Genomic DNA, 13602 nt, shown 5'->3' with positions numbered 1-13602 from the left:
CTTGACTAGGGCGTGTTCATTAAGCAGCTACTGTGTGTGTGTGTGTGTGTGTGTGTATGTGTAATTATTATTATTATGGCTTTTTATATACAAGTTATATGCATAGGTAATTTTCCAGCACTGACCCTTGCAAAACCTTCTGTTCCAATTTTTCCCCTCCTTCCCCCCAGCCCCTCCCCTAGATGGCAGGTAGACCAATACATGTTAAATATGTTAAAGTATATATTAAATACAATATATGTATACATATTTATACAGTTATTTTGTTGCACAAGAAAAATCGGATTTAGAAAGAAAAAATAACCTGAGAAGGAAAACAACAAGGCAAGCGGACAATAACAGGAGTGGAAATGCTATGTTGTGGTTCACACTTATTTCCCAGAGTTCTTTCGCTGGGTATAGCTGGCTCTCTTCATTACTGAACAATTGGAACTGGTTTGCATCCTCTCATTGTTGGAAAGCCATGCTTCAAGCGGCTACTCTTTTAAACGTCCATGGCTCAGGTATCGGCCAGACTGTTGCTGGTGTGTGCTTCCCCTGATGGGATCGCAGCCAGCCAGATGTTCATGCTGTGATCCTGCCTAGCCAGATGTTTCTGACAAAAAACTGAGAGCTGGAACGGGTTCTGAGCTAACATTTCATGTCTGCGCACTCCACCGAGACTGGCAGAGCGCCTTCCTCCTCTGTGACGACCTGGAAGAGAGGCAGGGCACCCCTTTTTAGCTCCATTTTGGCCCTGAACAGTTGGAACTCACCCCCATTCAGCCAACAGCTACAGTCCAAGGTGGGAGTCAGACCTCTCACCAGTCCTGACTGCCCTGCTCTCAGCTAGCCGACCAGCATTTATGAAGCACCTTCTATGTGCTGGGATCAAGAGAGTCCAGCTCAGGTAAGGGGGAGGCGAACTTGTTACAAGGAACAGAGCCGGGAATCAAACGGGCTGTCTGAGTTTGCCATGTTCTCCTCCCACTTCCCCTGCAGCTCTCCTTGCGTGCCCTCATAGCCGTAACGATGGTCATTATTGGGCACCTTCAGGTCCGAGAGAGACTTGACTTACACCTGAGTCTCCATCATTTGGACCTCACGATGCTTCATTTTTCAGATGAGGAAAGCAGCCTGGGAGGGAAGTGCTTCCAACCAGCGAGGGAGTGTCCAAGGTGGCTCTGACTCCCAGGCCCAGGTTCCTGCTCGTTATCCTGTGGTGATTGTGCTTACCCACTTGTTCCAGAGGCTGTAACTGGGGATTGGTTATTGATTACAGAGGGCAAGTTAAGCTTATGCTCATCTGGGGACCAAGGTTGACTCGGAGGCCAGAGATCAGAATTGTCTGCTGTAAGGAAGTCACTGGGCTGCTACGGTAGGTCTGCAAGTGTGTGCAAAGTACACAGAGGTTTGGAGTACAGGGGACTGAGTTAGAATTCTCCCATTCTGCCCCTTAGGAGCACTGTTATTTTCCCATTCACAAATGAAGGATTGAGAAAAGATAACATCTAGTGATTCTTCTAGCTCTGAATCTAAATCCCAGAAGAGATATTAGGGATGAGGGTGGACCCAGATGACTCAGGGCTCCTGATCTGAATTCAGATGTAGTCTCAGATACTAGCTGGGTGATCCTGGACAAGACCTCTGCCTCAGTTTCCCCCACTGTAAAATGCGGATAACAATAGTCCTTCCCAGGGAGGTTATGAGGATCAAATGAGATATGTAGAAGGCATTATAAATGGTAACTCTTAAGCTGACCCCAAGATGAAGAAGTAGGATGGGAATATGGCTTGTGAACTATCCCCAGTACTCTACAGCCAGTAGATCCTTTGCGTGTTTTCACTTGCCCTATGCCCACAGTTGGCCAGCACGTGCTTTCAGCGACCAGCGGATTCGCTTTACCCTCCAACTTTGTTTACCTGGCACCTGAGCCGGGGCTGTCCCAGCAGAAGTCTGGTCAGGTCATTAACTTCACAAAGTTCCTTTTTGGAGGCCTCGGGATGCCAGTGGCCTGGGGCTGACGACCAACAGCCCTGACCAGTCCCGGGAATCTCTGTGCTCCAAAGTTTGAGCAGAGCCCCCTGAACAGACAGCTGGGATGTCCCTGACTGGGGGACCCATTGTGAGTGTGGGAGGGCGTCCCCAGAACAGCGGGATGGTGGGATTTCCTGAATGGCTCTTGGGAAGTAATGGCCGGCACTGACCATCTCCTGAGCATAAGTGCAGGTAGCCCCAAGGAAGCAAAGAAAGCTTTTATTTAGTGTGTGCTTTGTCAGGCTTTAAAAATTTTATCTCATTCTTGAAAACCCTGGGCGGTGGGACCTTTTGTTAGCCCTATTTTACAATTGGGGAAACTGAGGCAGGCAGCCTTCTCCAGGGCACACAGCTTATTGTCTGGCATAGTATTTGAACTCAGACTTTCCTGACTCCAGACCCACTCCTCCATCCTCTCTGCCACTTAGATGATAATAGATGATAAACATTAAGCATCTAGTATGTGCCAGACATTGTGCTAAGCACGGGGAATGCAAAGAGAAAAAAAAAAAATCTTTTCACAAGGAGGGAGAATTCTAGTCCATTAAAAAGAAATGGAAAAGGGGGTAGGGAAAAGTGCCCATCAGAAGCATGGTAAATCCTGCAGTTGGTCCTTAAGGGGAGGATTGAGGGGCTCTCCAGGTGTAAACCTCTCCAGAAGAGGGAGGGAACCCCAAGGGCTGGAAGGGCTGTGCAGGTGTGGGACCTGGAGAGTAATGGGACCTAGGCAGGTAGAACCTCATCCTGAGCAGCCCTAAGAGGACTGAAAGCTGTCTGACCATTTGGTTTTAGGAAATGAAATGAGACCAAGGCTTTGGAAGTTTAATCATAAGGTGTTCCTTTCCAGCCTTCTCATTTTTACAGGGGAGGAACTGAGGCAGGCAGAGAATTACTTGCATAAGGATCACACTAAAAGCATTAAAAGTGAAGTCTGAACCCAGATCCTCTGATTTTTCCCACTGTTAGATCTCCTCCTGGAGGATAAAAATCTTTTCTAATCCTAAAATCTGTGATTTTACAGTTATAGACCCAGGAGATTAAGGGGATTAAGCCCAGAAAGGCAGGGAGAATAAAGCAGGATCCTCCACAAGGGCCATGAGTAGTAGCCTCTTCAGACTCTTGGGACCACAGAGAATAGCTTTGCCCCTTATGAGCTGGATTTCGTCTTACAGAGAGCCTTGCTCACAATACCATGAAGCAGGAAATGTAAATTCACATGTGCCCATTATACAGATGAGTTCATTAGGGCTCTGTGAAGTTAGGTTGGGTTACCCATGCTCACTTAATTAGTCAGAAAGCCAGGACCCAAACCCAAGGTCCAGTCTTCTGGTCCAAAGTCCTCGTTGTGCAGAGAAAGGACATGCTTGTCCAAGGTCACACTATTTTTGTGTAAAGTTTTAAAGCTTTCAAAGCAATCCTACCCAGATATTTGAGCTTTTCAGCAGCCAAAAGGCAAGACCCATAGTCTTTTGTTCTGTTTTGTTGATCCTAGAGTGTAGGGGACCTGACTGGTGTTTCTAATCAGGATAAGGAACTCCAAATGAGAGACAACCTCTGCTCCCTTTTTTAACCAGTACAGTTGGGCTCCTGTTCCCAGCCTTAGAGAGCTGCCTGGGGACATCTACCTAGCAGCGGTCAGAAGTGGGATTTAAAAGCCAGGTCTTCCTCATTACATCAGCGCTTGCACTAACTATTGCAAATGGTAAAGCTAGAAATCAGACTCTGCTCTTTCCAAATCAGCTGTTCTTTCCATCATGCTCCATGCCTCTGGTGAAGGCCAGGATGAAAAACCTGTGGCTGGCAGACAAGGTTGTACAGATCAGGGCTTCTTAAATTTTTTTCACTCATGACCTCTTTTCACCCAAGAAATTTTTATGTGACCCTTTTATATATTTTATCTAGTATATAAAATAGGTAAACAGATCAAAATTTTCTGCTAATCAAAAAGAAATTTGTTTGTTTTAAAACAATTCTTTGGTATACATATCATTTTAACATTAAAGATGAAAGCAAATTTACATACCAAGATGGATGTGATTATTTTTATAGAAAGAATTAAATCTCAGAGACATTTGATACCTTTTACTGTTGCCAAATTTTTTCATGACCCCTCACCTTCAGTTACATGACCCTATAGCCGTTAATCCACAGTTAAGCAGCTTTGGTATAGACCGATACAATGAAAACTCAGTTAAGAACCCCACAGAGACAGCTAGGGGAGCGGTCAGAACCCCACAGACCAGGAATGAGTTCAAATACTGCTGCTCTTAGAGTCTTTCTGGGCAAGTCACTGAACCTATCTTGGGCTCCCTTTCTTCATATGTAAAAAAGAAGGGATTGGATAGGAGAGCCTCTAAGATTTCTTTCAGCCCTTAATCTGATTCTGTGGTGCAGCTAGTAAGTGGATGCCCTCCCCCTCATGTCCCTTTGCCAGCTCCTATCTCAAAGCAGCTAGGAGCTGCCCCCTACTGCGATGGGCCAAGCCCAGAGCTTTGTGAGAAATTAGAATTCTAAACAAGCATTTCTTGAATTTACAGGCTGGAGTGGGAGTGAGTGGGGATGGGAGAGGGCAGCCCCATTCTGGTAAGGGTTGGGCTGGGACAGCTCGTGGAACCTCCTTGAGGGTGGTGACTGTGAAGTGCAGGTGGATTTGGGTGCTGGTTCTGCCGGCCACTCGCTGTGTGCACTGGGGAAGAAAATCCCTTCCTTTGTCTGGGGGCTCTGGAGTAAGGTGGGAGGCCGAGGAGAGGCTGCTGAGGGCCCTTTTTAAAGCCCTAGAGGCTCCCTCGGAGCTGGAGCGATTTTAGGGGCCATCTGGTCTAAACCTATTTTCCAGAACAAACTAAGGCCTAGAAAGGGATCCATAGGATCAGAGATTCGGGGATTTCTGAGACCATTCTAGCTCAGCCCCTTCATTTTACAGGTAAAACAGGTCTGGAGAAGACTCATCCTAGGTAGGGGATTTAAAGATGGCATCCGGTTCATCCCTTTCTCTTTAAAGATGCAGAAAACTGATTCCCTGAGGGGAATGTGTGCAAGGTCGCACGAGATTAGAACTCAGCTCTCTACATCGAAGTCAGCTCCCCCTCCCGCGCGGGGTTCGGAAGGGGAGACTTTGGTTTCATGGGGTCCATCCCCCTATATCTGGGCTGGGCTGGGCCGATTTTTCTGGAATTAAGGGGTGTGCGTTATTGGGGCGGGGGTCGTGACGTGTGAGCCTACGGCGGCAGCGGCTGCGGCGGATCTCGCGCCCCTGAGCCCCAGGTCCCGGGACGCTCGGGGAGGTTCCGAAGGCCGGCTCCTCCCATTCCCCACCCCCGGGACGCCCCCCGCCCCTTCCCCGGCCGCTGTGGCGCGCGGCAGCCCCGCCCCGGGCCTCGATCGGCCGCGCGGGCTGCAGGGCCGGAGGTAGGAGGGCCGAGCATGGCCGGGACGGCTGGGAGGGCGGGAGCCCGGGCGGTGGCGGGTGCTGGGGGGATGCAGCGGCCAGCCTCGCCCCGGCAGAACCGGGAGTGCGGTCTTTTTTTTTGGGGGGGGGAGCGCGGGGATCCCCTTCTACCCAGCCCGGGGCCGGTCCGCGCGCGTTCGGGGTGCAGGAGAGGAAGCTGCGGGGTGGCGGGGGAGGAAGGAGCTGGACCGTGGAAGTAGTGGGGGGGGGGGAAGAGGACAGCTGGGGGGGGGGGGCGGATGCTGCCCTGCCAGCTCCGGGCCCCGCCCCAACCCCGTGGGAGGGGCCCGCCTCGAGCTAGGACTGGATGGACCCACGGGGCCCGTGCCCGGGCTCCGCCGCTCCTCCAGCCCCTCCATCCTTCGGGACCGTGGCCTGATTGCGCCCGAGATGGTGGGAGGACAGGGCCGGGCACTGAGGGCACAAGCACGGAGCGCGTCCTCCTCGAAACTCCTTGGAGTTCCCTCCACGGCCGGGGCCAGCCGCTGCCCGGGGAGCCAGGGGTTCTAGACAGCCCTCCTCCAAGGGGGGACCCCCGAGGGCCTCCCTTCTCCCATCCGCCTGGGGGTGGGACCTGAAATCCCGCCATTAGATCTCTTCCCCTTGGCGTCTTTTACCCTCCGAGCATTTATTAAATGGCCCAAGGTCGAAACAAAGCCTGCATCCCTGCCCTCGGGCAGCTTACACCCCGGAGGAGGGAGCCCCGGAACGGGCAGCCGCCCTGCCATACGTGGGGTGTCGGAGACCCGGGAATTCCCTCCAACTGTCTGCCCAGAATGGCCCTGCTAACGCAATTCGAAACATATACAATGTAATTTCCTGCGAGGAAGAACACTAGCTACACGTAGGAAGGAGAGAGATCGCCTTTGAATTAAGCCTGGAAGAAAGCGCCGGGAGGGGGAGAGGAGGCGCGGGGTTTATTCCCGCCCCGGGGAGACAATCTGTGGGAAGGCCGAGAGATGGGGAGAGGCCTTTTATGGGGAGCGTGCGGGAGAGCCACGTCCCAGCCTTCTCCTTTACAGATGCCTGGGAAGATAGAAATCTCAGGCTGGGGGGAGAAAGACTTAAGCAGGGACCAGGGGGATCAGAGAGCGGAGGCTCACGGGTTGGTTTCAGCCTCCTGATATTGCAGGGAATGTAAAAAGGCTAATGCAAGCATTTATTAAGTGCTTACTGTATGCCGGCCATTCGAGTTAAGCTCTGGGAACACAAAGGAAAAAAGGGAAAGACAATACCTCAAGGGAGGCAGCCTGGTGTTACAGAAAGGAGGATGTTCTGGGCGTCTGGAGACCTGGATTCCAATCCCAGTTCTAGAGGCAGCCTAGTATAATAAAAGGGATGATGATCTGGAAGTCTGCAGATCTGGATTCAAATCCCACTTCTAGCTTGTAATTTTATGAGCTGGTTAAACTCCCTCAGTTTTGGTTTCCACATCTGCAAATTATGGAGACTGACTCCCAATCTTCCCACCACCTAAGAACTTTTGAAAACCTTAAATCATTATAGACAGAAGAGATTATTATTAGGAAGTATTATGGAAGGAGTCAGAATTTGGTTTCCAAAGCGGCTCCCCCGCTGCTGCTTGTGTTTACTTGGGCAGGCCCCTTGACCACTCTGGGGTGCGGATTCCTCACCTGTAAAATGAAGGGGTTTGAACTAATAATTTCTGAGGGTCCCTCTTTTAGTTCTAAAATCTATGAAATTTGCCAGAGGTAGCACATGATGCATATTAAGGAACTCCAGGACGTTCTGTTCTTCACCCCAGCCCATCCCCACCACCAGCAAATATAATCTTCAGAAAGCACAGGTCTGACCTGCCACTGACCTGCTCAAGAATTTAAAGTGGCTCCCTATTACCTTTAGGATAAAATACAGACGCCTCAGCTTGGAGTTTAAAGCTTTAAGTAGTCAAACTTTAGCCTCCTTTTCTTTTTTGCTGAGGCAATTGGGGTTAAGTGACTTGCCCGGGGTCACACAGCTAGGAAGTGTTAAGTGTCTGAGGTCAAATTTGAATTTAGGTCTTTCTGACTTCAGGGCTGGTGCTCTATCCATTGCACCACCTAGCTGCCCCATTCAGCCTCCTTTTCTAGGCTTATTTTATGATACTTCCCTCCATACACTCTGAATTCTGGCTAAACTACCCTATTTTATGTGCTTTCATCTCTGTATTCTATCTCCTGAGCCTGGAAAGCACTTCCTCCTCACCTCTGCTTCCCAGAGTCCTTGCTGCTGGCTTCTTAGCCTCCTAGTTGTCAACATCACTTTCACCCTCTTCAGATTTACATTGCATTTTTTTTTTCTTTTAATATTGAATCTCCCAGTAGAGAATAAGCTCCTTGAGGGAGGAACTTTTTTTTTTTTTTTTTTTTTTTTTTTTTGCTTTGTATCCACACACACACAGTAGACACTTAATGCCTGTAAATTGAATAGTTTTTGAATTGTCAAGTGATGTTTTCCTAGAGATTAGTTGGCAGCCAGCCTAGAGCAAAATAACAGTTCACATTTATATTGGTCTTTAAAAAGGGCTTTCTTCACCACAGTCCTGTGGTTAGAATATTATTATCCCCAGTTTATGGACAAGGCTCAAAGCTAAGAATGGCCAGAGCTATAATATTTTCTATAGCACCTTAAGGTTGGCACATTAATGCAGTCCTTGGAGGTAGATACTATTATTCCCATTTTACAGATGAGAAAGCCGAGGCAGATAAAGGCTGTGGTCACACAGTGTGGTAAAAGTGAAATTCAAATTTAGGTCTTTCTGACTCAGCAGCCAGGACTCTAGCCACTGCACTCCCCAGCTGCCTCCAAGTCTAGTCCATTCTGCTTGTCAGTTGGTAGGATGTTTAGTAAAAGGTTTTGAAGCTGAAGATAGAAGTTGCTCCAGATACCTCAGAGAGGCCTTTTGGCCCCTACCCAAATAACTCCTTTCTTCCTCCCTATTTGCCGCTCTGTTTATTAACCCTCCTCTTCCCCCCCACCTGAATACTCTTAATATATGCTTGTTGCCTTAGCCAAATACGTGCCCAGCCCGGAGACCAGGCTGGGACTCCGGCAGCTTCAGGGCCAGAATCCATCAGTCCTGAACCTTGGCTCTGCCCGGGGCTGAGAACGGAGGATCCTGGCCAAGTTCCTCTTGTTTCTCTGAGGGAACCAGCCCTCACCGCTGCAGATCCTGGACCTGCTTGTCTTTAACCTTGATACCGTGCCAGGTGAACACAAAGCTCCGATCTGCCGGCTGGAGGCAGGTCACTGGACCGAGGCGCCCAATAATTCTTGGGCTCTTTGTGGTAAAACTTTAACGGAGTCCAAGATGTCTATCAAGGAGGGTTTTTTATTTTCTCCAGGTAGTGGATAAAATAATGGTTGAATAAAAGTCATACTCCAATATTCTAAGATATGGGTGGGATAATCCCCTGTGAAACTCAGTTTCCCTTTGTGTAAAAAGGGGAGTTTGATGGTTCGTTGGAAGTATCTGACAATATAATGTACTGAAAGTGTTCTCCAAGCCCGAGTTTTACAAATATAGCTGTTACTGTTTTGAGAAGTTGGGAATGGAATTAGGAAGCACTGGGTTCCGGTTCTGCTTCAGCAGATTTGGTTTATGGATTGGTTTAATCTTTTAGTGCTCCAGGTAATAAAGCTACAAATTACACATTAATTTCTGATTTGGGTAGAGGGAGTTTCCCCATGCCCATGAAATCACGGGTCCAGATCAAAATAAAAAGTATTTTTATTATCAGATGGCAAAATTGAGGAAAAGAAGTATACAATGTCATATAATAAGGTAATATATATGATTATATATTATATGTATAATATATAATCTTTATATGTGATATATGGTAAGGAAATGTCATATCGTATAGGTAATTAGCAGAGAGGCAATTCAAAGGTAGGTCCTTTGGCTTCAGATCCAAGGTTCTTCTGACTGCTGTCACCTCTTTGTGGTTTCTGCTCAGATTCTTTGTGGGCACAGCTGCGGGCATCGGCCACCTTCCTGCCCAGCTTCCTTTCTGCCTGAGAATCTCTCTACCTTGGAGATGACCTCAGACTGATTGTGGAAAAGCAGAGCTTGAAAGGATCTCAGAAACCATCCTTGCCTTTTTTTACAGAGGAGGAAACAGTTGCTCTCCTCCAGCCCAGCAACCTTTTTCTTTGTAAGCTTTAAAAGGTGAACTAGTTATTATGACTAATTTTGATTCAAAGGCAACAAACTTTTATTAAGTGCTTACTGTTTGCAGAGCACTGCACCCCGTGCTGGGAAGAAGCACTTTAAAACAGAATTCCTGCCCTCATAAAACCTAGAGAATGGGGATGTATCAATAACAGCTGACCTTTTTTTTTTTTTTTTTTAACTTTTTTAAATAACATTTTACTTTTCCAAATACATGCAAAGATAGCTCTCAACATTCACCTTTGGAAAACTTTATATACCAAAATTTCCCCTTCTCCTCCTCCCTCCCACCTCCCCAAGACAGCAAGCAATCCAATATAGGTAATTATGTGCACTTCTTCTAAATATATTTCCATAATCTTCATACAGGTAACATTTATGTGGTGCTTACTGTGTGCCAAGTGCTTTACGATTATTGTCTTGTTGGGTTCTGAGAGTTAGATGCTATTATTATCCCCTTTTTATAGATGGGGAAACTGAGGCAGGGTTCAGTGACTTGCCTAGGGTCACAGAGGACCTTGACGCCTTGGCTGGCTCTAATATCAAGGAAAGAGCATTGAAAGTAAAAGGGTAAAAGCTAAAAAAAGCAATTCACTGGATGGAGTGGAGGGGAGGAGGAGACTCTGAAGTGATGTCCACCTCGTGTGTGTCCAGAGTTGTTTGCATGTTGCGTCCCCCAATAGACTGAGAGCGTCTGGAGGACAGGGACTTGTTGGCTTTGTGTAATTTTCACGCTCCTCACGACTTCTGGGTTTTTTTTTTTTTTGGCAAAGAATCTGTCCAAAAGGGTTCGCCATTTCCTTCTCAGGCTCATTTTACAGCAGAGGAAACTGAGTCTGGCCCAGGATCACACAGCTAGTAAGTGTCTGAGGCTGGACTTGGGCTCGGCACATGAGCCCGGCCCTTGACCCCCTTCCTTCCCTGGCCCCTGGTCGGCCCTCAGAGGGATCTGTTTGCTTGAGCGAGGTTGGAGCCAACGGTGGCTGATGGTCCCGAGCTTGCCGTATGCTCGAGCCGCGCTGCCATCCTTCTCGGGGGCACCTTAGAGTTACCGTTGTCCTCCTCCCTCAGTTTACAAGTGATGTCCATAGGGGTGATTGATCTGATTGGTGAATGGAAGGCTGGGAGGATGAAGGCAGGAAGGGGGAGGATTGCTCTGGCCTTTTCCCTATTGATATAATGAAAAATCACTGGATTTGGGGTCAGAAGGTGGATTCCTAGCTTGATTCAGAGTTCCTTCTTGTCTAGAGGGAGGGAGAGATGGTTTCCTCTTAAAAATAAGGGATTTAGATTAGATGAAGGGTCCCCAACCTATGGATCCAGCCATCAATCTCAGGGCACCTGGGAATTTTGATGGGAAAAAATTGCCTCTCTCCCCCCCACACAATATGATTAATTTCCTTTGTATATAAAGACATACTTCTGAGGAGGGGCTCCGGGGTCTTACTCCCCTGCAGGGGGAGGGGATCCATGATACAAAAATGGTTTAAAAACCTCAGACTAGATTATTTCTAAGATCCTTTCCATCTCTTAAAAGCCCTAAAATACCACATGGAGGACTCTAGGACCCAGAAGTCTTGCAGTCCGATGAATGAAGGGACCTAGAAGAAGGTGGGGGATTGAAGGAGAACTTGGCATTCTGGGGTCCCTCCCCCTCTCCCGCCTTTCCTGGTCACATGGGAGGGGGGAAGAGCCGTCAGTCAGAGATTTAATTATAATCTGGATTGGCCTGGAGTCTCTGCTGAGGCCGGCAGGGGCAGGGGCAGCTGTCACTATCTCCTGAACAAGGAGGAGGGCATCTCTGTGCCCAACGCCGGATACCCAGCGCTCCCCCGGGCAGAGGAGGTGGCGAGGATTGGGTGCCGGGCGCCGCTGGGGCCCCGCTGCCCGTCTCCATGAGCGCCAGGGATGAGGGGCCACCGGTGGCTGCCCCAAAGTTGGAGTCAGTCATCCAGGTGGGTCCTGAGGGGAGGGGCCGGGCAAGAGCGAGGGGCTGAGGGGCTGCCCAGAATGGGGAGGGTGAAAATGGCCCCTTGTGATGGTGGGGGGAGTCTGGGCAGGGGGTCCTCGGCTGCTCGTTATAATAGCCCAGGTGAGCGGCTGGAGCCGGGATCGAGCCTGGGGCGGGAGGAATCCCAGCGGCCAGTCTGTTCTCTCCTGCTCTCCTCCTTGCCACGGCTGCTCCCGCTAATGAGGATTTATTTTTTATCCAGACCTATGATTTCATCCGTGTAAGGCACTGTGGGAAAGGAAACTCCCTTTGCCCATTCACTAAGGCACCTGCTCTCGTCTTAGGGCTTTAGACAATCCCTTGGTCCCTGAGAGATTGATTTGTCCGGGGCGCCCGGCAAGGGTCTGTCCACAGCAAGGCTGTGTCTGGCCCCGGGTTTTCATGACTGAAGCCCCCTCTCTAGCCACGATGGCCATCCTGCTTTTCAGAAAGAATATCTGATGGCCGCAGTATAATAGTAACTGACTCAATAATCACAACAGCTGATAGCTGGAGAACGCTTGGTCTCCATTACCTCATCAGAGTCTTATTTGGTGGGAGGGGGCCGGGGCACGACAGCTCATGGTACCTGTGTGATAAAGGAGGAAACTCCTTCACCAAAAGGTGGACTTGCTCATAGGTACAAGCCAAGAAGTGTCGGGAGTAAGATTTGTACCCAGGGCTTTCTGACTGCCAAGTCCAGCCTTCACCTGTTCAGCTACTCTGTGTGTGTGTATTTATATATGTGTATATATATATATATATATATATATATATATATATATATATATATATATATATATATATGAGAGAGAAAGAGAGAGAATTTATTTAATTATAAGCCACTTCCCAGCTCAGTTTTGCCATCTATAAAATGACTATTTGAATGAATGAATGAAGAAGCATTAAGTATTTACTGTATGAGTTCTAAGGTCCTTTCCACCTCTCAGTCTATTGATCCTACGTGAATAAGATGGCCCTGTCCATGCTCAAGGGTTTTCTGCTGGTACCTTTGGGGAAGGGGGCATTACTCTCCCTGAGAGAGGAGTGAACCATAGTAGAGGGTCCTGGGCATCCTTCTCCAGCCTTTTATTGCTGGGCTCAGGCTCAGTAATATGTTTCCTCCTTATTCATTTCTCCACTATATCCAGGCTAGGGGCCTGAGCTTGGCCAGCTGCCACATGTTGTAGGATTTTTCTGTGTGGGATTCTCGGGGGTCGAAGGGGGAAAGGGAAGGGAAAGTTTGGGTAGTGAAGCTCCTGCCGAGAGCTGAGTGGAGGCCCTCTGCTCTCCAGCTTGGTCGGTGTGCTGTGTGTGTAGGACCTGCGTGGTTTTCTGGGTGGGATGCTCAGGGCAGAAGGTGAGCTCTGAGAAGGGAAGGAAGGGTTTGGGTAGTGAAGTCATCAGCTGTTGGGGGGGGGGAGGGTCTCCGTTTCCCCTATCCTGTCTCATCCAGCACTCATACAACTTGGGTGATCCCAACCTAGTTGTGTCTCCTTAGGAGTTCCTCTGATGGGGAAGGAGCCTGAGTGCGGTCTTCCTGGAGCTAGAAAAAACGATGAGAAAACCTTATTGGTCCCTTTCCTGCTGTTGCTAGGGGTGTTGGTGCAGCAGAAAGAGCTCCAGGCTTAAATTTGAAGTTTGAGGCTCTAGAGCATGGCTACTGACTCATTTGGATGAAACCTGAGCCTCCGTTTCTTTATTGTTTAAACAAAGATATTATTTTATGTATTTATATATAGTTATTATATATTATGATAAATAATATATTTCTATATTATGGAAATGGGAGGTGATATTTGATGAATCTTACATGCATCCTATTCTTTCCACTCACAGGGCACCATCCTCATCACCTCGCATCTAAATTATTGCAACAGCTCCTTAATTGGGCACTATTTTTGCAGACACTTTCCTCCTCCTGCAAAACTATTCTTCCTAAAGCAAGCAAAGGCTGACACGTCATTTTCCTTC

The 13602-nt window shown here is 48.4% G+C and overlaps 1 protein-coding gene across 1 annotated transcript in view; it reads left to right on the top strand.

Moving 5' to 3' along the window:
• Window positions 1–10526: 10526 nt before the first annotated feature.
• CROCC (ciliary rootlet coiled-coil, rootletin) overlaps window positions 10527–13602 on the top strand; it is a 69552-nt gene continuing 66476 nt past the window's right edge. Inside the window, exon 1 of the mRNA XM_031961547.1 lies at window positions 10527–11593. Coding sequence (XP_031817407.1) covers window positions 11534–11593 — 60 coding nt within the window. The 5' untranslated portion in view covers window positions 10527–11533. The remainder of the gene's footprint in view (window positions 11594–13602) is intronic.

This window comes from Sarcophilus harrisii, chromosome 3, assembly GCF_902635505.1.
Source record: "Sarcophilus harrisii chromosome 3, mSarHar1.11, whole genome shotgun sequence".
NCBI classification, from domain to species: domain Eukaryota; kingdom Metazoa; phylum Chordata; class Mammalia; order Dasyuromorphia; family Dasyuridae; genus Sarcophilus; species Sarcophilus harrisii.
The sequence above is the reverse complement of the archived record's forward strand: the minus strand, read 5'-3'. Positions and strand labels throughout refer to the sequence as shown.